We start from the raw sequence: 27,134 nt of genomic DNA on the forward strand, positions 1-27,134 counted from the left end.
CTGTCCTTATCTTTAGCGTTAAGTGCATTTGTAAGGCACATTTTAAGCACTTAAGTACCTTTGAATAATTTGAGAAATAAGAGTTGGCACCTTTGTATAAATTACAGTATTTAACCTGACACTTCTGCACCTACTTCACAGAAGTAATGAATTGATCAATATTTTTAAGTAATATGTTTTATCTAAATTTGATGTGTTCGTTTTGCCAATTTAGGATATAGGTACTGTGTGATCATAAACAGTTTTTACATCTTTTTGTATTGTATAAAGGTTAACATTGGAACCATAAATAGGATAAAAAAGAAATTATATTGTAGTCTTTGCTAGAAGCTGTAAAATGCTCAAGGGCACGTGGGGATGGACATGGAATGCTTGTGGGCTTGACTGGTCAGTGGTTGAGAAAAGGGAGGTGGTAGGCCTGAGAAACTACTCCTAAGGCCAAGGCATCAGTGGTTGTGTTCATCCACTCCAGGACGAATAGTAACAAGGACAAAAGAGGTTTTGGACTGGAGATGGAGAAGGAAGCATGCATGCAGAAACGTCTGAGCACGCCTCTGCCTCCACCCTGGAAAATGTAATGCTTCCGCTTCTATAGGCCAAGGAGATGAAGGACTGAAAAGGATATTCCGTGGTAAAAGAGGTGGATGGCTAAATTGCCAGCCCAAGGAACTTGCCAGTAGCGTGCAATGCTTTAACTTTGCATGGAATTTGTTCGCTTTGGGGCCAAAAAGTGCAAATCCTGATGTTCGACATCTAGCAGTGCCACAAGCGAGCCACGCAGGCTGATGCATCTAATCCCACCAGCAAGACATGCTTAGCGGCCCCCTTTCATCATTCGCCAGTTCCATAAAGGCAACTCTTATTGGAGGGGCAGGTTGTCTGCAACTATTTTCACTACATTCCACAAAGTATGGGGATATCGAGCAAAGGTGCAAGAGGCATTAAGTATCCTCAATGAAAGGCCACATTAAATAGTGCAGGGCTTGGTGTCCTTAGGAGAGCCTTGCTCCAGCATGTATGGTAAGTCATGCTACAAGGTAAAACTTTGAGACAGAGGGTGCAGAAATCCCCAGACAGTCAGCCTGTGGGATGGTCTTTTTGAAAGACATTCAAACCTGTCCACGAGGAAGGTTTCACGTGTTTAAATCGCTGCAATTTTGATCACAGCTGGTTTCACTGTGGTATTTACCCACCCCACCCCCCAGCGGTTTTGGCGATTTCTTTTTTAAAATGTGTTGGGTCCCCACCCACCCAAGCTCCCATCCCATGCCACCTCACCCACCACCCACTAAACCCCTATAGCACCTGCACAAACACACATCACATTTAGAAATAGGCAAAAAGGCTAGGATGAAAACCGCTACAGGAAAAATTGCTGTGCTAAAAACACAGTAATCGATGAGGAATAGCCTGGATGAACTAACTCAGTGGGTATGTCGAGGCCACTGGCATTTCTAAGGTTGAATGCCAAAATAACTAAGCCTACATCCTATTCTTTTGTTAAGTCACCCACATTGCCCTCCTGAAGGACTCAAGGACACCTTCCTCATCGAAGTGCTGCTTATGTTTTGCTAGATACTGTGCTCTATAAGCAGGGCAAACATCAGGCTCTCCTTTTTCTTTTTAAGGGTGCGGACCAGTGTTTAAGTGTGCGGTACCTGGGGTACTAACCTGTAAGGTAGAGCTGCAGGGTGCAGTATCAGTGGGGCCTCTACCAGGAAGGCTTAGGCCGAGCCCACAGGGCATACAGTGATGGGCTAAAGAGGGTCTTCTACCAGCCAGGGCAGGCACAGCAAACCCTTTGACATTTTTGCAAAGGTGCCGGTTTTGAAGCCAACATTTTCTTCTGGAATTCCCTCCACTGCCCCACAGTGAAAGAGCTGGTGGGGTAATGGTACCAATTGTAGTTGGTGACTTCTAGGAGTCTGAGACAAACTCCCTGGGGCAGGAGTGGTGGCGACACTGAGTGGTGGTTAAAGGAGTCACTAGCTGAGTGGGATGTGGTGCGCCATACAAATCTACAAATAGAATAAATAAATCTGGATTTTTTTGGCTTGTCATGACGACTAGTAGTTCCTCAATGACTTGTAGTTTTACCTGACACAATCTCTCTGGTGCAATTGGTTATTTTGACCAGACACCTACATTGCTGTTGGACTCCAGGGTACTGTCACTGTCCCCTCCTGTCTGAGGTCTCGGCACGTTCTCTCCACCAAGTAAGAATTCTCCTTGGTGGCCAGAATGTTGAGGGTCTCTCACAGGGTGCCTTCTTCCTGCCGCTCTTTTCCTGCTCTTGCCTCTTTTATCCTCCTGCTCCTTGGCTCTTCTGCTCCTGTTCTTCCCTCTCGTGTCCGTTCATCCCCAGTCTCACCCCTCCTTATCCTCCCTACTCCCTTGTCACTGCTCTTCTCACCTCTTTGGTCCTTCAGTTCCCAGCCTCTTCTCCTCCTGCTCTCCCCTCCGCCTACTCAGTCTTCTCCCTTCACTCACACTTGTCCATCGCATACTCAATGCGCTAATAGCCTCCTGTAACACACACCACTCAACCTTCAAGATTCCCCTTTGCTCAGCTTCCCTTTTACCAGCTAGCAGGTTTGGGATGTATAATTGCCAGTGTGATCACCTGTGCTTGTGTTGAAAGTGTGTTATGTGACTGGGAACAGCCTGCAGAAGCTACAGCTTGTCCAGCGGACCATTCTGCAGGATGTGACAAATCTAGGGAATGTATGCCTTCTCCCCAAGGGTGGGTGACCCTGTTTGGGACTAGGGAGGTGAGACTGCTATACAACCCCTCTAGGGTGCAGGGTAAGAGGCATCTCACTGGGGAATGACTCTCCCACCCCCACATCCCCTTCGGGGACAATGAATCCCCAAGTAAAGCGGTTACCATACCTCCCCCTTTAATCCAGACTCCCAAATCTTGGTTGGATATATGGCCATAATATGCAGGTCTCTATAAAAGGTAAATGGTTTAGTTTCTGATCCAGTTCTGTATACACCTTTCCCTGAAGAAGGGGAACAATGGTGCCTCCTCTCTTGTTCCAGGAACGAACTTAAAAAAGCCTGAGACCCATGCAGACAGCCAGCCTGAGGACGAAACACAGAAGATTGCTCTGGAGCACAGAGGAGCTGGCAAGATACGAATATCATAGATGAGCAATACGTGGTAGGACACAATCCATTCGAAGTGAGCATATTGGCTTCACAACGTCCTGTCGGTCGCAGGAGGAACCTAACGAGACCTGTCTGCGCAGACGTTGGAGTAACGTTTCTGTGGCTAATGGAGAAGCGGCCTTCCCTGACATGCCCACCTGCATGAGAAGGGTTTACCCCAAAATACCGAAATGAAAGGCCGAATGCACATTTAGTGCACAGTCGGCCTGGTAGAAAAGACAGAAGCCCATAATACCGAACAAGGGGAGCAGGGGTTGCGGGGGTGTCCCTTGCATACATTAAATGCCCAGCGGGGAACAGACAACCAAAATCCCAAAAGCTCGAATTACAAAATGCAGACAAGTGGACTTTGCAATTTTGTAATTCAAGCTTTTGAGATTCACTTTTAGAACGTAGATTCGCATAAGAACAGGTATGCGGCACACAGAAAGAAGTGGGAGGAGGGCGGTGAGGCATGTTGACAGCCCACAGGGAGCTTAACCTGAGAATACCCCATAAGGGCGAGAAAGCAATCAGAGAAACAGACAGCCTGGGAGGCCAGACAGCCCATGAGGGCTGAAAGCCACTGGAGAAACAGACGGTCAGATGCAAGCAGGACATATCTTAGGCCCATAGGACACAAGAAACATGTGCGAAAACAATTGAATAACATATGAAAGGGGGGTTGAAAATAGCACTTACCCGCAATTTAGAATTTATTCTGCCAGCGGTTTATATGCCTGCAGGTTATCAGTGGGGTATGCTACCTTTTGTTCCCTGCAAAAGTTTCTTTTTGCTAGCCATGCTCTCAAACCTCGGGTTTCCCCCCACTAACCAGGTTCTGCCCTCTGTATTCTGTGGCTCGGATATGCCAGCATGGGTAAGTCTGCGAGTATATTGTTTCTCATTTCTGCACACAGCATATTCACCATAACTGGTTACTTTTATAGCCATAGTTGTTCTAAATTAGTAGGCATGAACCTTCAAACGATACTGGGGAAGAGCATGGGATAGGTAGCCTATGTGGTCTGCCATATAGCTCCTCCAAAGCCTCATCACATAGCGAGTGGTGGTCCACAGACCTCCTACCCCTCAGCCCCCCCTTATGGGACTTCCTCACAGCACACAGAAAAAAAACAACTTCAGTCATGGGCCTAGCTGGGCTCAGATACACACCCATTTATGTATTAGTGTTTTACAGGGCGTCCAATCGAGACACAGTTGCTTTGTTGCGCTCAATGTTACTTCTGGAGTCATGGGCACCATCAACGCCAACAGGTGCAAGCAACGCCAGTCCACACTCTGGAGGCTGAAAACATTTACAAAATTAGACTTGTGTTGAGTTTGAAGAGCAGGAACTCGCAACCAGTTTGGAAGGAGGAAGATCAGGACACAAGCGTACTGTTAGCAGTTAGAAGGTCTGAGGGGTCACATATTGAACAAGCATTGCATAGAAAAGCTGCTATGGCCTGTGGTGCATCATGGGAATATGCATTTACCTGCAGGTGAAACAAAAAAGGATCTAAAATGGCAATGAGCAGCTTTGTCACTTATGGTCCTATGGGAGGCATTTGGGTGGGAATTCTCTCCTAGTTAGGCCCATCAGCAATAGGTAGGTGGAGACAAGAGACTACATAATGTCCCTGAGCATGTAAGAAGCTAGGGGAGCAGAAGCCTGTTACATGCGCTCGGTTTTCCCTTTCTTTATTTAGGACACACTTAAACCTCTGAACATTAGAAGACCCTGTGAGGACACAGCCTCAGCAGCTACAAGCAGAGCAGAATTAATTCATGACAAAGCAAGTAGGGAATAGGAAGTCAAAAGTCCAAAAACAGGACTCTGAAGCTCTAATAGTAACCCTTATATAGGAAAATTAAGCACAAATGGCCTTGTGTACTTGCCTTTGAATAAAAGAAAAACTGTCTATTTTATGCCTATATTTCTACTGACCTGCATGGGTGCCAACCTTCTAATTACTGGCCAAATGACCTAGACTTCATAAAGTATCAATTCTCATTCACAGCTTAGTCACATAACCTTGATAGACTTGTGATGAAAGCTCACTTCAGACATCTGCAGGTCATTTCCTACTGACAAACGAGGGCTTCTTAAGCCTAGTAACTAGTCATAAAAATCAAATCATTCAACAATGTAGTTAATTGCAGTCACATGCATCAGGACATTCAAATAAACTAAAGGACATCCTTCTTACTTCTTTGAGGTAGCGCACAAGACGACTTAGAGAGTTCACCAGTGACAAGGTAAACCCGGTTATTCCATCCTTGCCCTGGGACGCCATGACTGTGCGCCCAGTCTGCTGCTCATAATCACCCATTTCCTTCTCCACCTCCTGTATCATGTTATTTAGGACATCCAAACTTGATTGACTTTTCTTTGGTGGTTCCATGCTGCTCATGTCAAAAAGCGAGAAGAAGGACTGTGCTTGTAAAGATTTCTTACTCCCTTTGAAAAGAAAAGAAAATGTTACTTTTTTTATAGATCAATTTGAAGTATTACATTTGGAAAAATAAAGTTTCATTCAGAAAGAAAATTCACGTTAATCAAACAATTGTAGGAAAAAGTACTTATTCAATGTTGAACTGGGGACTTCAAGCTCTTTAAGATAAGTAGCAATACTCTTGAGATGGATGGGGATGCAGATTTTAATCAAACATCAATAATTCAGATGACACAAATAGCTTGGCAAAAAGTTTGTCTGTTTTAATAAGTAAGTAAAACAAGGAGTACAACGAACATCAGCAATCGCTTGATACTCAACTCATTTAAGAAGAAACATTTTTTATAGACCAAATGTGTCACTACTGACACGTAGACCTGCGTCATTACCAACGCCATCCTACGTGGCAATCTTCTAAAACCTATTGGGAAGCGGGATTGGCTCCAAGTGGACTACTAAGTATAGGTGTAATATCTGTATAGAGTAACAGATAAGTAATTGGATAGTCAACAACAGGTGGGACATCTAAGCCCTCCCTTCAAAATGGCCACTATGAACGTCACTAAATGTACAATGTCTCATTGGCTACACAAGTATAGGACACTCCTCCCCCCCCCCGCCCAACTACATGGCCCTCTATAATTGGTTGGCTACTAACCCCCCCCCCCCAATCAATAACTTTCCACCTATGTGAGCAACATGCAGACTGAACCACCAGGTGCTGGTGAGCTTGTCTCGATACTAGCTTCCCACCAATTAAAAAGGACACTCCATCACCTCAACGTTTCAGTGTCAATTAGTGTCTGAAGTTGGCGTCGAGTTTGTACTGTTCTCTGGTATTTTTATTATTTTTTTTTTTTTTTTTTTTAAGGAGTATGGGTTCTGTCTGGCTTCCATGCATGCGTAGGTGTGATCTCCTCATGCGTCCAACTTTCTTCCATCACGTGACTGGACACCATGAATTGAGCCTTTTTCGTGTATTTAACTTTATTTTCCAATAGTCCTCTGACGTCTTTGTTTATACGTGACCTTCTTGAACAGGAGCTTCTGTTCTTTCACATTAATTGCATCTAATGTCAGCCAATTAGCTGAAATATATTCTGTTTAATTAAATTGCTTTTCTAACTGCGACACTGAATTCGAGGCCTTCCTCGTTGTTCAAGACTGCTATATACGTAGTGGAACCTTCATTCTTTATTTAATCCATATGTATCTATGAGATGTATACATATATTTTGGCGCTTGCCGCAATCTATTTACTAGAAGCATTTGGCTAGCTTCATGATTGCTTTGCTGCTTGCGTTTCATTACATCTGTACACGTTTAAACTAACTAAATATCTTGATCAAGTTTGTGGCATAGGTTTCTTCATCTTGATCCCAAAATGTCACTTATCCTTAGTACTACTTCATAAATCATCTGCCTCTCAGGTCTGATTATCTTCTATCTATGGAGTCTATTCAGTTTCATATGACGTCACCATTCATCCTGGTCATTCAGTTTCTTAGTTTCATCAGGAATCGTAATCAAATGACCATCATATTTTCTTGGATGTAGGTATGGTTTCCTTAATGGATACTTATTTCCCATATTCCCTTAGGTATAGGCATTCTCATGGGTACTGCACAGAGTCGTTGCTCTTCTTCTTGCCTTCTGATTGGCGTAGTATATTTCACATACTTTAGTTCACACTTCTCAGGTAATGTAAGTGGGGTAGTTGGCTCATCCTCTACACCCCCCGCTCCCCTCTGGGCGATTTATCGACCACTCTCAAATCTTCCACATCCAGACATCCTAGTTTGAAAAAGTGCCTCTTAGGGATCGACATTTTTATGACTCCTATCAGGAATCCATCTGACTTCACATGCTCATCTTTGTTCCATGTCATGAGCGTGCACTGTCCACTTGGCCCACCCCCATACTTCCTGTGGTCCTTTGGATACAGGAACTTTGTTCCCTGGGGTGCATGGATGCTAGACTTCACAAAGTATCTGATCTCTTCATCAGTCAAGTCTTTAGGCTTCCATCCTGGTTCAACATCGATCATGTTCTTCATCCCTATGGCTTTCTTTGCTGTCTTCTTACACGGAGATTATTATCTTGATCACACAGAATCCAAGCGTCACTAATAATAGCAACGCTCCAAGTAATTTGAACATATCTGCCATCCATTGTGGAACCCATGAGACGATATTTCCAAACCAGCAATATCTTCTACTTCCATCATCTAACCATGAAGTTTAGCTAACATGTTTATGGCCTCTGTCAAAGTTCAATTTGTCATCGTGAGAAGGTATAAATGTGCAACATGATTCTCCAATTTTGGCACAAAAACCTCCATCCATGGCTGTAATCATATCCAGGGAATGACTACAAATGGCCTAGGTTGTTTTGTAGTTGCCACGTTTACTTAATCCTTCTACTCAGACACGTAAATAGGAACTTTTGCATCATTTGCTCCTATATAGAAAACAGTTCCAACTGTCAGTGAAAGCACCATTAGTATGAATCAATACATGTGTAAACACAATGGTATGTAAGTAGAGAGAACCTGCTTCTAGGGCAGTACAACCGTCAGCCCTCTTGGGGCAGCACGAAATTGCTGCTCTGGTTCCCCATCTGTATCATTTGATGCCAAGGAAGGAAAAATAGTTTTACTGGCACTGCATTTTCAGATCCGTTTCTGGAAATGTGTCGTCTTCTGCAGCATTTGTCCTCGATCACCTAGCTGCTTTTCTGGAACCAATTCTTTCCAATCGTGGTGAAAATGTTCCTTTATCATGGAAAAAGATGATTTCTGTGAGCTGCAATGAACTCTGCTTCATTAACTAGTTCCCAATCTATACCTCGAATCTGCTTCAGACCAGAAGACATTGTAGCTTCCCTGTCTAAATGAACAAAGTTTTGAGTTTCATCACTTCCTTGATCTGTCCCCTCAGAGGAAATGTTTCTTTATAAAGCTCTGTGGCTTCTTTCAGAATAGATCGCCACCTGGATTATTATGCCCTCCTGGATCACGTTCAAATGTATAGTATTTCTTGGGTCCCTTAGAAATGTCACCACATCCCTGTGCCTTCCAACGAGATGCGGGTAGTCTTCAATTAAACGAAAGAACACCACACTGACCAGTCTATGTGCTGCATCGGGTTATATGGCCATTTTTGATTTCTTCACTGAACTCAGGCAATTTCAAAAACTCTTCCGTGATGATTATAAGCAGTCATCTAACAATTCTTTCGTTGTCAGTATTGCCAAGGAAGTCTGGTATGCGACTAGTTCTCCCCACCAGTCGCAGATAAGTGCTCAATACCAACTCTAAGTATGTGCCTAGAAAAATCATCACTGGGTAACACCATGAGTAACTTCGAACAAGAGCTCTGCTTGGAACGAATCTGGATACTGTATTCTTTTCCAATTGCTGTTGCCACAATCAAAGTTTGGCATATCCTTCATTTTATCAAGGCTTAAGTGTATCTCAGTCCAAAGTAAATCTACTGTGGCTTTCAAGAATGCAAATCTTCCTTTAACCCTGCAACTAAGATGCACAGAGTGTTTGAATGTGTCCTTTTACCCTTTTATTTGTAGCTAAAAAGGGAGTGTCCAAATGATGCCACAGTCCAACTCAAAGTTCTTCTTTCTTTCCACTTGACAGGTTATGCGTCATCCTTCCTTGTAATGGATCTCGTCTGCACGTGCTGTGGCTCTTCCCCGATGATTGTAGCTTCTTAGCAGTGGGGTGTAAGCAGATGTGTCTCTCCGGCGTAGATCTTTGTGTCACCCAGGAAGATCCAAGCTCGCCTATCCTGCACTTTGACAGCAGATGGCGTGACGTCCTTTAAAATGAAAGTACAGTGAAAGCGGGGCTCGTCCCACTTTTTCCTTGCATGGTTACGAATCGGGATCTTGTGCCCTGGGTTAATTCTTGGGCATATAAATTTGGGATTTTGGATTGTTGAAGCATCTACTGTGTTCTGTACTGCTCTACAGCCTCGTCTCAGCAACTGTCCTGAAATTACAGAAAAACTAGATGTTAAACAGTTCAAGTAGTTTTGCAATTCAAGACCTAACACTTCTGATGTTGGCTGAGCATCACTTCTAACTTGGAATGGGGGCATTAAAGAAGTTCTCATTCTCCTGCCAGTCACAATCTCATGCGGCGCATGATGATGGTCAGAACCTGGTTGGTTCCTTAATGCATACAATGCCAGCGCACCCACCCTTTTTTCAAAGTAAACTGCAACTTCGCTATTCTTTCCTTTAACAGGCCATTCAGCTTTTCACAGATACCATTCCCTTGCGGATGATAAGCCGAAGAAAACTTACATTTTATTCCGAGCAGCAAAGTAATCTGCTCGAACCCTGCATTAACAAAATGCAGTCCATTATCCAATCTCATTACTTCACACCTCCCCCCATCTGGGAAACACTTCCCACACCAAAAACGTGGCTGCACAGGTAGAGTCTGGGTGCATAGATGGACCTGCCTTTCTCCATCCGGAAAAAGGATGTACTACAACTAAAAGGTATCTGTATCCATTACAAACTTGTATCATGTCCATATGCAAGTGCTGAAAAGGGCCATTTGGTCTTGGGATGACCCCCCTCACTATGCGTAGTGTATGCCCAGCTGTGAACTGCAGGCAAATGATACAATTTACCATAAAAAATGCAACACGTTCCATTAGGTTTGGTACAAACCAATCCTCAGCACTGGTTACAGCAAGATTCTCCCTAGTTGTATGTGCTGGATAGTGTAATTGTTCTAGCGCTATCTTTAATAAGGGTATAGGCATTACCGGTTTACCAGTACTGTTGTCGCCACAATGCTTCAGAAGGGTTCAAAGAACACCCTCTTCGCTTCCATAAGTTCTTTTCTTCTTGCGGCGCCTCCCCCTTGGAGTTCTACTATCTGTGTTTTAGGCATGCGATTATATCTTTCGTCCATATTTAATAATAGAGTCATTCTTTCCTTTACATCAATGGTTTGAACATCCATCATTTCTATATCTGTATTTGCTACACGCTTGGCTTCAGCATCTGCTGCTTGATTTCCGTGCGAGATAAAATCTGTCCCTTTTGTGTGAGCTGTACATTTAACGACTGCTATGCCCACTGGGAGTTGTAGTGCCTTAATGACCCTATCCAATAAGGCCACGTATTGCACTGGCGTGCCGTCCGCTGTGAGGTAGCCTCTCCTTTTCCAGCGTGCCAACCCTGCATGCACCGTTGACATCACATAGGCGGAGTCGCTGTATACGTTCACTTCCTGACCTGTGTGAATCTCGACGGTGAGTATTAATGACAATAATTTGGCAGCTTGCGCTGAATAATGAGATGGTAATCGAGTACTTATGAGCACTCGAAATTCTCCATTTGCCAAATGTGTCACTACCGCGGCGTGTGTATATCTTTGTCCGTCATGTTTATCGATTCTGGAAGAACCGTCAATTAAGACAATCTCTCCTCCTGCAAGTGCATTCTCCTTTACCCTAGGGAGCTCATCACAGAACTCTTCATAGTTTGCACAATCGTGTATAGGTTCTCCTTCTGTGATTGGCTCAGCTATAAACATAGCTGGATTTACTATTTTACATCAAACTATTTTAATCGCTGGAGTCGATATGATTACCTCTAACGATCACCTTGTATCCACAGGGACGTGGTTCGACAGGTCTGGACGCTTCTGGAAACACTGCACCTTCTCCGGGATTCGTGCTACAAAGGGCCAGTTCTAGAAGACAGGAGGTGGGTTTTAGCTACTACACTTCCCCCCCCCCCAACCCCTGAGGCCCACCTCCCCGTGCTCCCCTTGCGGTTCCCCTTGGGACTTTTCTCACCTTGGTTTTCGTTAAAGTGCACTCTCTGTCCTGCCGTGCTGGGCAGGGATGCGTCGTCACTGGGCACCGTACCACCGAGTTACTTCACTGGCATGTGCCTGGAGTCCAGACCGGCTGCAACTCCACTTTTGAGGTAAGTCTTTCATATTAAGAATGAATGCCTGTATTTGTAGATCCCCCGAATAACCTTCACTTTCTTTCTTGCAAATGCTGAAGGGATGATGGAGAAGTTGAGCGGATGCAGGAGGCTGAGCTCGAGAAGGCAAGGCGCGGCGCTACTAGCGTCCTTGAAAGTTGGCTAACCTGTGCTGCTGTTCCTTGCAGGTCACGGGAGGAATCCTGGAAGATGGTGATCGAAGAAACTTGACGCCGGAAGGATGATGTTCGAGTGGCGGTGAACTTGGTAAGTAAGCTTACTTAATGTCTTATTCTCGTCCTTCTTCCCAGGGATGTTGCTGGAGATAGGTAGCGAAGGTCCAGGAAGACTCCGGATGGATAGCGGAGCTGGAGACTGGACAGGTAAGGATGTTGTTCTTCTCTCGCCCGTGCAGGCCAAGATGCTGAGCAGGACCCGGTGAACGTCATGCTGCAAGAGCAGAATAACGCAAAGCGCATGCCTCGGGTCGAGCGTGGTTTAAATACCCAGCAGGTATCCCAGGTGCCTTTGGGGCGGGCCCCGCCCTGGATGCTAGACTGCTTGTTGCAGTTCCCCATTGATCCTAGTGGGGGCAGCCATGTTAGCCCATTGGAATCCAAACCTGCCATGTGAGTCTGATGCCAACGGTGCCAGGATTGACTCCAGGGCACCCGACAGGGGCAGAATTGGGCCCTTCGGGCCTTGTTAAAATACTGTGGCGTGGGCCAGGAAGCCTGAGTTCCTTGACCTGGGGCTAAGGTCACGACATTACCTCATAGGCAGAAGCCCTTTGAGTAGTCAACATGCCTTTTAGTTTTTCTAAAATTGCGAATAATGCATCTTCAACAAATAAAGTCATGGAATATCCCATCACTATGTTTGTTGCTTTTTCTATAGAAAACGCGGCAGCTGCTAAATTTTGTTTGCATGGAAAGTGATCTCTCATTACTGGGTCCAAAAGTCCACTAATATGCAAGGGGTTTGTACCCCAATGTAGTTCTCTGTAAGTACTGCTGTAATAAAAGTAGCATCTGTGTGCGAGAATAAAAATAATTCCTCTGCACAATTGGGCATCCCTAAAACTAGAGCCGTGCAAATGGCTTTTTTTCAGTTCATCAAACCCTTCTTCCATTGCCTCAGTCCACACAATGTTTTCTTTCATAGCCTGCGCTTTCTATAATGCCTGCAAAAGCGGCCTAGTCTACGAGCTGTAGTCAAAGACCCATGCTCGAACATAATTGCATAATCCTAGAAAACTCTGCATTTGTTTTATCGTGTGTGGCTTGGTTGTTTTTAAAATGGCCTCAGCTCTTTCAGGAGTAACTTTCTTTCCCTCATGTGAAATCAACTGGCCTATGTACAACACTTCTTGTTGACAATATTAGAACTTTTCCTTGTTAACATTATATCCTTAGTCGGCAAGTACAATCATCAGCTGAACAGAATCATGTCTGCACTCTTCCTCTGTGGTGCTGCAAATTAAAATGTAATCTACGTATTGCAGCACAACGCTTTCTAAAGCAATATTGCTCAAGTCCATCTGGAGGACTCTTAAAAATCGATGGGGGCTCACAATATCCCTGGGGCAGCCTTGTCCTCGCACTTGTCTAAAGGTGAACGATGTCAAATCATGTGAGTCTTTATGCAATGGGATTGAGAAAAACGCATTTTTCAAGTCAATCACTGTGAAATATCGTGCATCAACAGGTATATTACATAGAATCGTGGACAGGTTAGGGACTAGAGGGAACTTGGCCTCTACAACCTTGTTTATTGGGCAAAGGTCTTGTATTAAACGCCACGGACCCCCCTTTCCTTTTTTCACTGGGTAAATTGACGTATTACATGGTAACTCTGACATCACCAAAATATCTTGGTCCATCATGGCGGAAATTGTCTTGAAAATTCCTTCATCTGCCCCTCGAGACATAGGATATTGTTGTGCTTGAGGTAAAATCGCTCCTGGTTTCAATTTAACCTTCACTTCCCCAACTTCTTTCAGTAAACCTACGTCATAGGGGCCTGTAGTCCACAATGAGATTGGCACTTTCGCCATATTTTCATCGAAATATTCAGGACGCTTCTTTGCTAGCATCATTCTCTGTGGGACCTCTCTCAATCGCTTTGACCCCATAAGCAATGCACATTTCAAATATCACGAAATCGTCAGATTTGTCATCTCCAAACAAATATTCATCAGTGACGTCAGTCACTCTGCGGCCTTCCTCGATGGCAATTACTGTGCACCATCGTCCACCTTTGTCATCAGTTGCATCAAGCAAAACCAGATTTCCTCGGACTATAGCTGCTTCTATGTCTAGGGGGAAAATGTGCCCCTCTTCTTCATTCATGGGTATATGTGGTCTAAATAGAAACTCATCTGGTATTCCCATGGCTCTGCCTACTAAACCTGGCAGCCATGTTAACAGTATGCGTATCCCATAATGGAACACTTCGGGTTCCAATGTTATTGCTCTAGGTGCTATTTGTCCGGCGTATGCCCTGATCATTTCGCACACATTTAAATAATGCATTCCCGGTGTTGAGCATACTATGCCATCATCTCTAAATGAAATGGTCATTCATTTTTGTCATTAAATCTCGTCCTATGTTGACAGGCGTCTGCCTTGAATAAAGCAGTGGCACCTTCATATCACACTCTCTTCTAGAGACTGGTAAATCTTCTGTAAAAGGAACACGACTCGTAGCTCTTGTAAAGCCCTGAGTATTCATTGCATCGCCAGACATTAAAAACTTGACCTCACGTATAGACGAGCGTGTTGCACCTGTGTCCACTAGGAAGAAGTAAGCTTTGCCACCTATAACTACATCTATCCTCGGCTAAAACCCCTCGCCCTCGATTTCTCACCAGCCACAACTGAAACTCCTAACCCCACACACCCCACCTTCACATCCCCCGTGCCAAACCCAATCACCCTTACACATGCCCATCCACTACCACCCGAAACCTACCAACTTCTCTGCTCGCCCACTTTTCCCATCGGCCATCAATCACCCCACCCCTCTCCAGTCTCCATCCTCTACCTCCCCACCCCCCATCTCTGCAACTCCCACACCAACCTCGTCTACCAAAGTGAACTGCATCCTATTTAATGCCAGATCCGTAGCAAAAAACAGACACAGCATCTTTGACCTCCTCGCCTCTGACAAACCAGACCTGGTCTTCATCACCGAAACCTGGTTCTCTGACGACTTCGCCCCCATTGCCAATGAAGCCCTTCCCCACCCCCCACTACTCCCTCATCCCACTGAACCGTCCGTCTAGAGGAGGAGGAATAGCATTCGCCTTCAAGTCTCACTTCCATGCCTCAATCATCGACAACCAGCCTTCCATTCCTTCCTGTGAATCACTCCTCATTAAACTATCCCTTTCCCCTTCGTTCTCATACAGCTTCCTAATAATCTACAGACCCCCTGGCTACGACAGACAATTCTCAAACAACCTCTGCGACGCTATTGCCACCCTTCAACTTAACCACCCCAATCTCACCCTTCTAGGAGATTTCAACATATGGCTTGACATTCCCACCAACCCTATGACGCACTCTCTGGTCGACGGCCTAGACACGATTAACCTCCAACCCCACATAAACGACACACTCTTGATGCCATTTTCAGCTCCCACAACTGGATTCACCTAACCCCCCCCCCCTATCATCTGGTCCGATCACTTCATTGTTTTTAACCATTCGCTCACCCGGCCCACTTCACGTACCCGAACCTAAACCTCTGAATCTACGCAAATGCTGGAAGAAACTAATAATCATTCCTGACCTAGCAGACGCACTCCTCCAGTCTCCCCCTCCTACCTGCCCACTCAATCAACTAACCCCCAATGACTTTTACTCATGGCTCAACACCTCACTAATGCCGCGCACACCCTCTAGCAAACCATCACCCCGCCGTGGCCTTTTCCGTAGATGGTTCACACCTGAATTGAAGACCAGTAAACAACTATATAAATACCTAGAGCGCAAATGGCGGAAAGACAAAACTCCCCTGAGCCGATCAACCTTGGCCCGGCACCTTCATCAGTACAAGGCCAAAATCCAGAAAGCAAAAAAAGCCCATTACAACTCCTGCATCCTAAACTGTAAAAACCCCAGCAAAGAACTTCACAAAATCATCACCGAATTCACCAAAACATCATGCACCAGCACCGTACCGACCCCCTCAGACGCTGTGTGACTCACACTCTCTCCACTTTTACACCACAGCTCTCGAAAGAACAAACACTCTAACCACCAAACTAGCTCTACTACACCCAGCGGGCATCCATCCCCCATACCGACCAACCCACCACCTGTGACCACTACCCAACCAAAGTTTGATTCCTTTAGTCCAATACCACCCGACCAATTTCTCAAACTTCTCTCTGCCCGCAAACCATCCGGCTCTCCGCTAGAACCCTGCCCGGCCACAACCCTCAAAGAAATCTTCACTTCTACCTGCGCAGGAGAACACGCAAGATTCATCATAAATGATTCACTGTCCTCGGGAATTTTTCCTGACACATTCAAAATAGTTCATGTCAAACCTCTAATTAAAAAAAACTCCCGACCCTCTCGAGCCCAAAAACTACCGCCCCATCTCAAACACCAGGTTCCTTGCCAAACTCATCGACCGGACAGCCTACTCCCAACTAAATACCTTTGTCAAGGCCAACAATCTCCTAGACCCCGCGCAATCAGGTTTCAGAGCCTGACATGGAACTGAAACCACCCTAACCTCAATCTGGGATGACCTTAAAAACACAGCAGACTCCACGGGATGCGCCGCATTAATCATGCTTGACCTATCCGCCGCCTTTGACACAATCAATCACGCGATCCTCCTTGACCGCCTCCACTCCCTAGGAATTTGTGGAACCGCTCTCAAATGGATAGCATCCTTCCTCAAAAATAGGAACCAAATGGGGGCGCTGTTGTGCTCATCGAAGATGGCTGCCTGAAGGGAGAGCTCCGGCTCATACAAAAATCCTGTGCATAAATATCCTTCCTGCGCCGCTCTGCGCACATTTTAAGAGAAGATTCCTGTGTCGAGGGGTCTCCTGCATATACCCTCCAAAAATCGGGCAAATCCATAGCTGGACTGCAGAGATATCCTGTCCGGAAGAAGTGCCAGCAAGGGGTAAGCTGCGTCGCCGCCCAGCAGCTCTGCGAAACATTCACTGGAGGCCGGAGGAGGAACAAGGAAGACCCCGGCCGCAGTGGGGGAGGGACGCAGCTGTGCGCGCAGTGGTGCAGAGCCTCCTGGAAGAGCAACGGTGACCCGGTTTCCTTGGGCTAGCACACGGAGATAGTCCCGCTGCTGGAGCGTGCGGGGGGGCGCGCCTGTGTGCGTACTGTTGGAGAGCCGGAGTGCACATCAGCACGAGCCCCGACTAATGAGAGCCGCGACAGCGTCGTCTTCCTGGGGGACTGGACCTGCTCCTACCAGGGCGCCTGGTTAAGGCGCGGAAAGACACCTCCGGCCCGGCGGCACAAGTGAGTGGAACCCACACCGCCCCAGCCCCCCCACGGGCATAAAACGCGGCCCGGCAAACACGGCAGAAGCCACGTTGTGTAGAAAAAACGTGGAGATCCGGAGTGACCATTTTGGGACCGCGCAGTCACTGATACCCTGCACACCCAGGCGAGAGATGAAACACTGCCGCCTGCTCCACAATCAATCCTGCAGTGACACGGGAGACCCATCAAAACCCTGAGTGGACACAGCAATTTCAGGCCTGGGCTGGCTTCCCGTGGTGGACCGATGTGATGCCCTGCTAAGGACTAAAGTGTACTGGACATTCTAAGTGCCTTGGGTGGGTCAGCCTGGTTGCAATACCCGTTCGGACGGGGGGAACAAGTGGAGGTGAGCAGATATCTGAGCCCGGTAGTGGGTGTGGAAGACAGAGCCCCCATACTGTTTGGTCCTTGTCAACGACTCATTACGTGGGAGGACACAACCCACTCCAAGGCCACCCATCAACCTACATGGGCCGCACTGAAAATAAGGGTGCAGGAGGCAAAAAGGTTGGCCCAATGGACTCCTTCGCTAACTCCCAGTCGTGCGGGGTGCCTGGTGGGTCGCATCAACCCCTGGACAAGCAGGATGACGATCCCTTAGAACGCCTGGCGACGCTGGTCCAGATCGGGTTCATGGCTGCCAACGTCAAGCTGGACGATATAGTGGCGACAATCGGATCCTTAAAGGCCAGAGTGGAGAAGGAGAGTTCACAAATAACGGAAACGGAGAATAGAATCAGTGCAAGCGAGGACATAATATCTCAACATGGCCGAGACATAGCCCAACTCAAAACAGATCCTCATAAAACTCAGAGTAAATACGAGGATTTGGAATCCAGATCCCGTAGAAACAACATCCGGATTGTTGGGGTTGCGCAGACCTTTGGCAAGGGTGACATGGAGCGGCAGGTAGAACACCTTCTAAAAGACATCCTGGGGCCTGATTCTTTCTCGGAGCATTTTCTGGTTGAGAGGGCTCACCACACCCTGGCGCCTCCGCCGAGGCATGGGGCACCGCCACGCACCATAATAGCACGTATCCTCAACTATAGAGACAGGGATGCCATCCTCCGGCTCCCCAGAGAGAAAGGCACGTTGCACTTCGAACACAATAGAATTTGTATTTACCCAGACTTCTCTGCCGGGGTGCAGGCACAACGTCGATCCTATGAACCGGTGAAAAGACAACTACGGATGCGAAAGGTACCTTATGCCCTGATCTTTCCCGCGAAGATCAGAATCCAACATGGAGGTAGAGCCCATTTCTTTGAAAACCCTAAAGAAGCCATGGCATATGTGGAGGCCTCTATCCCTCTACCTCCCAGGGACAGGGCACACGACCAAAACGCCGGAATCCAGCCGGGAGCGGAGGGGCTCGACGCGGCAGACTGAAGGGTTTGCATCGTCTAATCCTTGCCACAGGAGATCAGGAACCATTACAGAGAACGGCCTAGACACAAATTTAATGTAGTTTCGAGCCGTGAGCTCCCGATACGGTGGCAGCAGGCTACCCTCAGGAAAGTTCCAAGTTTTATTTTTGGGGGAATGCCCATCAGGGACGTCCCGAGCGTTGTTGGGCAACATAGTCATGTTGGCGAAGATGATGTGGGGAGGGGGCCAATATGTTATGATAGAATTCATTTTGTTGGGATCTATGAGATTCGTGATGGGGGGAGGGATTTTGGGAACCCAGTTCAAAGGGTGTTAAAAGTGGTGGTCGCATTGCTGCACATGACATTCGTCCCGGGAAAACCGGAACAGGAAAAACGATATTAACACACAGCCATGGCATTCGCCGGAGCGAGAGATAAGGGACTGAAGTTAAAGCTCCTCACGTGGAACGTCCGGGGTTTGAACAATCAAGCTAAGTCAAGAAAGGTGGGAGCCTACGTCACTAGGCATTATCCGCAGGTGATCATGCTGCAAGAGACCCATGCACTCCAAAAGGTAAACATGGCCTTCTTGAAAAACTGGGGACAAAATAGATATTATACAGATTACTCCACACAGGGGAGGGGGGTTTTAACCCTTATACACCACTCTGTTGGTTTTGGGTTTGAAAAAAGCAAAAAGGACGTTCATGGACGCTACGTCATAGTATGGGGCATCATAGCTAGAAGGGAGGTGGTGTTGGTAAATACGTATGGGCCAAACTTGGATGACCCCGATTTTTATGTGGATGTGGTACATGAAATAGGATATATACGGGGCTTGAACAGATCCTGTGGGGGGGGGAAATTCAATACAATCCTTGATGTTACAATGGATCGCTCCAGTACAAAGCATCGAGCCCCCTCCAAGGCGGCAGGGATGCTGCTACAAATCCTGTCACAATTAGCAATGGTTGACTCTTGGAGAACACTACATCCATGCAAGAGACAATACACATTTTATTCATCGGTGCATGACACGCAGTCCAGAATAGACTACTGGTTGGCTTCCACAAGCCTAATGCATCAGATAGAAAACTGCGAAATACTCCCCCGTGCCCTTTCAGACCACTCTGCTGTTATGACAATAATAGGAAACAAAGCCCCCAGCCAGGAGATGGAGGATGCCACCAGATATCCTCAAAGACCCGGCGGTAGCAGAGGCATTACATATAGAGGTAGAGCACTTCCTCGAAATCAGCAGGGACTCAGTGGATAGTTATAATACCCTCTGGGAGGCCTTTAAGGTATGGGTGAGAGGAATACTGCTTTCTAAGTCCACAGGTATGTTGAGGGCTGTTCGGCTAGAGCTAGAGGAGATGGAAACGTCTGGGGAACCTGGAAGCGAGATACACTGATAAACATGACAATGAAATCCTCTCAGATATTAATTGTAACCTTTTGGAATTCAATAAACTAGCTACCAGGGAACTACTATATATGTCAACCCCTCACAGAGCGCATAGATATGGTGAGGGCAACAGAGCAGGGCGCACCTTGGCCAACCTACTGAAAGCCGAAAGGCAGAACACACCGATCTCCAGTATACTAACGGCAGACGGTTCAGTGGTCACCAGTGAAGACGGGATAGAGAATTCACCAGTTTTTATTCAAAACTTTATTCTAACCACGACTCGAAATCGGCCGAGGACGTGAAAACGTGCCTCGACAACATCACTCTCCCGACGCTGCCCACAGAATACAGGCTGGCATTGGACCAACCCCTGACCATTGAGGAAGTCACCGAGGCGATCAAATCATTGACCAGCGGCAAGGCACCAGGCTCGGATGGGCTTGGTGCAGAATTATATAAGGAGCTTAACGAGGAACTGGCCCCGGTGCTATTGTCGGTGTGGGAGGAGGCGGTAAAGGTGGGTACCCTGCCACCATCAATGAGAGAGGCCAGAATTACAGTTTTGCTGAAGCCCAGAAGACCACCCAATGAGATGTCCTCTTATCGACCCCTGTCCCTAATCAACTGTGATGCTAAGATATTTGCCAAAATTCTGGCCACAAGACTTCTTCCACACATGCCCGCATTGGTACACCCTGATCAGTGCGGCTTCATCCCTACTAGATCGACAGCCCTCAACCTTAGGAGGCTGTTCGGAATAATGGGCCAGATAAAACCGGAAGCTCAGGCAGTTGCTGTTTCACTTGACTCTGAAAAAGCGTTTGATTCAGTATCATGGCTTTATTTGTTCAAAGTGCTAGAAAAATTCGGTATAGGTCCATACTTTCTGAGATGCGTTGGTCTGTTGTACTCTGACCCCGGAGCCAGGGTACTGACCAACCGCATGTTGTCTGACTGGTTTAGGCTGGGCAGGGGTATGCGACAGGGATGCCCATTTTCCCCCATATTATTCGCCCTTACAATGGTACCAGCTGCGGCAGCAATCAGGGAACACCAGGGGCAAAGGGGCATAACAATGGCGGACCTGACCTAATCAATATCCCTATACACAGATGATACATTATTATATATCCGAGAACCAGATGTACTCTTAGGCCCTGCGATCGAGACAATACATGAGTTTGCAGAATACTCTGGCTATAAAACTAATAGGTCCAAATCCGAGATATTCCCCTTGACCCCCGCCACGAGGTGCCCAGCCAACACATATGGTCTGCAATGGTCCCCCACCAAAATAAGATATCTGGGAATTGTGTCTGGTGGAGCGGCCTCTCTCTATGCCGACAATCAGGAACATCTATTGAGTAGTATAGCCACCAAACTCCGATTATGGACCAAACTCCCCATCTCACTTATTGGCCGAGTGGCCATATTAAAAATGGTAATACTCCCGAAATTGCTATATATATTCACTAACATTCCGCTGTGGCCAGGGGCACAGTTTTTCGCAACCCTTCGATCCTTGGCGGTGGAGTTTGTATGGGGAGGGGGTGCAGCCAGAATGAAATGGGAAAAAATGGTGTAACCCTATGGCAAGGGGGGAATGGCGGCCCAACACTTTGACTGGTATGATGAACTGAACACCTCTCTGCACGTTGTTATCGAAAAGCACGCTGCTCACGCTGCTGCATGGATATACGGTCCATAATTTTTAACAAGAAACATAAAGATGATTGTCCATTCCACCCGGTTAGCATAACTGTGCATGCATGGTCTAGACTTTTCCGTAGGCTTGAACTGGTAGCTCCGTATTACTCAGAAGCACCCTTTTGGAACTTTCTCGGTATAACACCATCCTATGACCCGGCGGTTCATACAAATTGGGATTCAGAGGGGGAATTTAAACTCAAAGACATATACCCTAATGGCAAGTTCATAACTTTGAAGGAATTTAAAGTTGGGATGGGAAGGGATCCATTGAAAATATTGCAATACCATCGCATGCGGATGTCTTTTAAAGCCAGATGGCCTTTATTCCCTGATGAGCCACCCACTCACCCATGCCTTGCTGCGCTGTCCACCCAGTGAGGGGTTAGTGTCTCGGGGCTCTATGCAGTCATGCAGGCAAATACACCCACAACAAATAAGATCAAACTATCATGGGAAGTTGACCTGGGAATCACGATTTCAGACGTGAAATGGGAAAGATACTGTGATCTAACTAAAAAAGTGTCCATTAATGCAGGCCTCCGCCAGATCCAATTTAAGGTATTAAACAAGTTGCACTACACCCCTCAGAAGGTAGCTAAATTTACACGAGATGGCTCAGTCAGGTGCCTGAAATGTGGGAGCGAGCAGGCCGACTCATTCCACATGTATTGGAGCTGCCCACCCATACACAGATTCTGGGGCGAAGTAGCATCCATTCTAGAAGATATCACAGAGATCCCGGCGGACCCAACACTCTCAAAATACTTATTTGGTGACATTGGTAAGACCTCGGAGGTGATCAGACGATTATTTAATGTAGCATGCATAGTCGCCAAAAAATGTATACTGCAACAATGGAAGAATGCAAACGCCCCACGCGCAAATCACTTTCTTAAAGAAGTGGCTTATGTCAATGAGTGTGAGGAACAATATGTAATGTTGTTACCAAGACCATGCAAACCCAAAGATATATGGGCTCAGTTCAGGGTATACTTGCGTGAATCAGGGTCGGCTGGGAGCAGCCCGGCTGGGACTGATAATGTACCGACTGTGTAGACTCTATAAGCTGTAATCAAGTTTTGATGTTGGACAAGTAAAATGTTGAATGTTATGGAATGTCATGTCGTAAAGTGAAGTGTACCACCACAATTGATAAATAAAGTTTAAAAAAAAAAATAGGAACCAAATAACCCTACTCTCCACCTATTCCTCCCAAGCCAGACCAGTCGACGCGTGAGTCCCACAAGGAGCATGCCTATCAGCCCTCCTGTTCAATCTCTACATGGCCACCCTCCCACAAATTTGTTCACACAACATCCTGTGTTACAACTACGCGGATGACACTCAACTAATTCTTAAACTCCTGAACTCAAAACCTAACTGCCGACCTGACCTCGCCTCCTCGACATAGAGCTATGGATGACCACAAACCACTTCTTGCTAAACCCCTCCAAAACCAAAATCATGGTATGTGGCAACTCAAAACATCTGCCACACCCACTACCCTGGCTATCTGCCATGGGCAACTCACCAACCCCCTCTAATTCTGTAAAAAATCTAGGATGCACCCTGACCTAACACTCTCGCGCCAAGTCAACAACGTCTCAAAGTCCTGCCACTACCACCTTAAAACTCTTAGGCGCATTTTTCCGTACCTATCCTTTCCCAACAGACTCTCTGCGGTCCAATCAATTGTTAGATTGAGACTGGACTACGCTAACCCCCTCTACCTCGGAGTCCACGCTTAACAACTGACCAAACTACAAAGAGCACAAAACGATGCAGCCAAACTGCTACTAGTGCTAGGCCCGAGAGACCTCATCTCCCCAGCCCTCAAAACTGTGCATTGGCTTCCCGTTGCCCGAAGGGTGACCTTCAAAACATTATGCATTTCCCACCGAGCACTGCATAAATCCGGACCACAATACCTGCAAGACAAATTAAAACCCCATCACCCTCCACGTACTCTAAGATCAAGCTCAGCCGGCCTCCTAGTCATACCTAAAACGAACTCAGTCAGGTTAGGCGGATCATCTTTCTCAACCATGGCCCCCACGCTGTGGAACGCACTCCCGCCCCACATCCGACTCACGGAAGACCTCATGTCTTTCCACAAACCACTGAAAACGTGGCTCTTCCCCTAAAACCGACCCGAACTAAAACTAACTTATTCTCGATAACAGCGTCTCAATGACTTTACCAAATACTAGATCATAAATAGCAACGCAGCATCTTGATCAAAATGAGAAATCGAAAACTAATTAACATCCATTGGTTAGCTAAAATAAACAAACAAAATAGAATGAGTAAAAAGAATCAAACCTGCGAAGTAGATAAAATGAATACGTTGTACCAGAACAGCAAAGTGGCTAAAATTAAGGAGATTGGCAAAATAAATGTAATAGACAAGAGGATCAATGTGGACGTAAGGATAAAATGGATAACAATTCGACTAAACAAAAATACTAGATCTTAAATAACAATAAAATAAAAAACAAAACATCAAGATCCAAACAATAATTCGACAACTAAATAACCGCTAGTGTAAACTTAAAGGACAATAAGAATAAAATGAGTAATGTAGATCAAAAGAGAAAAGCGAAAAAGAATAAATTGTACGAAAGCAGTAAAGCGGTTGAAATTAATGAAATGGATGTAATGACTGCAATGAATGAAAGAAACAAAATAGACGAAATGAATAAAGTGGAGGAGGGAAAAGGAATACAGGAGACGGATGAATACACAGACAGATGACATGGAATGCATGAGCTCATAGTATAAATGGAAAGTACAGAATAGACGATGCGAGTACATGAGATGGGTGTAGTGCATGGGACAAATGGAGAACACGTAACGGATTGAGTGCGCACGACAAGTGAGATGAGTTGAACAGATAATGCAGGATGAAGAGAGTGGAGCGGACGAGAGTGCGTGGAGCGGACGAGCATGCAAAATGAATGAGGCATGGAGCAGATAAGATCATAGAACAGATAAGAGTGTGGTGCGGATGCTAGTTGTGGTGCGGATGTAGATTGTGTAAGTGGATAATAGAATGGAGTGGATGTAGAGTGTTGTGCTGATTTAGGGTGTTGAACCGATATATGGCGTGACGGGGCTGACCAGATGAAGGGTGTTGAGCGGATGTAGGTTGCGGTGGTATTGAGCCATTGTAAGGTGCTTAACAGATGTAGATTATGGTGCAAGTGCAGAGCGGGGGTAGAGTGCAGAGCGGGGGTAGAGCGCGGAGTGGATATCGAGTGCCGAGCAAACCGGTGATATATATGCGGGATAGAATGATTTGAGTGCATGGAACGTTTGAAAGAGCATGGCAGTGAACATTTATTTTTTTGAGTACTTGAAACGGTCGTAATGCATGGAACAGCCGGAGTACATGGAACGGATGGATTACATGGTACTATTAGAGTGGGCCATATCACATCTCCATGCTTACCCTCTTCTTTCACCACCACTCAACTAGAACACAGCGATACTAGGACACCATTCGGTATAGCTGTTCTCATACCAACACCTGCCTCATACTCCCCATCACCCTAATTAAACACTGCTGGTTATACACCCTCCAGCCTAGGTGTTCTCCTCAGGCCTAACGCAGCCAGAATCGGTCTGGATAAAAACCTGCCAGAACGAACACATACTCTTGATCTCTCAACCACCACATCTACCGCTAGAAAGCAGCTATCACACGAATGCCACATCAGCTGCACACATATCCAGTGCTCACACGCACTGTTTGACTCCATCTATTCTCTCCACTGACTTGAACATCGGTTCCCGAGGGTGTTCAACCTACCAGCGCCTTGAGACTATACTAATGGTACATAAGGTGCTATATAAATGCAAAATAACTTAACATATCTTTTCTTTCGCCTTCATTTATTAACCAATAGATCATGGTTATATCAGCATCAGCCAATTTTTGATATATGCTCTTAATCCAGGTGGTTACAAAGATATGTTGTGATGAAAATATGTATCTGGTCAAAGTTTTTAGTATCACATCCAGAGTAGTAGACATCAAACATTTTCTAAACAATGAACATAGTTGCCAGGTGTAATGTTCTTGCAATGAGATCAATCCCAATTCATAAAAGGATCCACGAGATTGGGACACATTGTGGCAGGTGCAAGATTTGCTTCCAATATCTCCTTTCCCATTTCTCAAAGTAAAAACGTGTGTTAATTGGCAAGGATTCTAGGCCATATATTAGGCTTGGTACAGCTTTCTGGATTCAATAATGGAGAGCTGGTTTAATAGAGAATTTCCCAAACCTATACATAATGATTTTTGCTTGAGAGATTGCATTCTCTAGTTTGTTTCCAACACCTTCTATATGAACACTGTTGGTTGTATTACCTTCAAAGAGCATTCCCAGGTAAGTGTATTGTTTCACTAAGCTCAGCCGTGTATTGTTGATAGTCCATACAAAGGACATCCGTGCAATTTTATTTGGATGATAAACTAGTATCTGAGTTTTATTATGGTTAACTCTTAGTTCATTCTGAATATAGGTATTAAATGTGGTCAACAGTTTCTGCAGTCCTAATTGCGTTTTCGAAATTAACACTAAATCGTCCGCATACATCAGACTTTTAACAAACTGGTCATTGAATTTTGGGGAGTCGGACGGTGTGGCATCAAAAATATGTTTTAGGTCGTACATAAAATAATTAAAGATTGATGAGGCCAGTAAACAGCCTCGTTTCATCCCACGCGAGGTAGAAATGGGTTCAGACCATAGGCCATTCAGTGATAGTCGAATGCGGACAGAGGTGTTAGAATGTAGAGCAAAAATAAGATCGTATAAGGTTGTAGGACACTTATCTTTTGTAGTTTCTGAAATAAAATTAGACGAGAAATTGAATCAAAAGCAGAAAATAAATCAACAAAGGCAAAATAGACCAGCTGTTTAAATGTCTGGCATTGGGTCTTTATTGCATTTAAGCACAGTAAATTGATTTGTGTGCCCATGCCTGAAACAAACCCCGTTTGGTGTGGGTCCCTCAGATTGGCAAGGGTCCAGGCATTAAATTGTTGCAGCAGCAGTTTGGAGAAGATCTTTCCTGGGGAGTCAAGCAAAGTGAGTGGTCGATAATTCTGGGGTAGTGTCCGGTCACCCTTCTTAAAAATTGGGATTATGATTGACGTCTTCCAGGTTGATGGAACCATCTGGAATCGTATTACTGATTGAAATATGTTATTCAGAATTGCGGCCCATTCTTTGGGGTTAGCTTTTAAATTTGCATTGCTTATTCCATCTGGGCCGCAAGCTCTAGATGCACTCGCCTGTTTTATCAGCTCTTCAATAGTTACAGAGGCAAATTCTAGAGTCCATGGGTGAGTAACCTTATGTAGGAATCGAGTTTTATCAAACTCATTATCAGCATAAAGACTTGTGTAGTAAACAACCCATGCTTGTTGGTGATCCCCATTAAGCTGAGCGTCAGCTTGTAAATTTGTAGTGTGGCTGTTTAATAACTGCCACATCTCTGCTGAATTCTTGTT

General features: G+C 45.8%; 1 protein-coding gene across 9 annotated transcripts in view; it reads right to left on the reverse strand.

Moving 5' to 3' along the window:
* Positions 1 to 27,134, reverse strand: part of SPICE1 (spindle and centriole associated protein 1) — a 1,365,450-nt gene that overhangs the window by 680,455 nt on the left and 657,861 nt on the right. For all 9 annotated transcript variants that reach the window (XM_069635857.1, XM_069635859.1, XM_069635855.1 and 6 more), the window contains one exon: positions 5,367 to 5,617. In XM_069635857.1, the coding sequence (XP_069491958.1) occupies positions 5,367 to 5,617 (251 nt within the window). The remainder of the gene's footprint in view (positions 1 to 5,366; positions 5,618 to 27,134) is intronic.

The sequence above is a fragment of the Ambystoma mexicanum genome, chromosome 7p (assembly GCF_040938575.1).
Source record: "Ambystoma mexicanum isolate Mex_15411 chromosome 7p, UKY_AmexF1_1, whole genome shotgun sequence".
NCBI lineage: Eukaryota > Metazoa > Chordata > Amphibia > Caudata > Ambystomatidae > Ambystoma > Ambystoma mexicanum.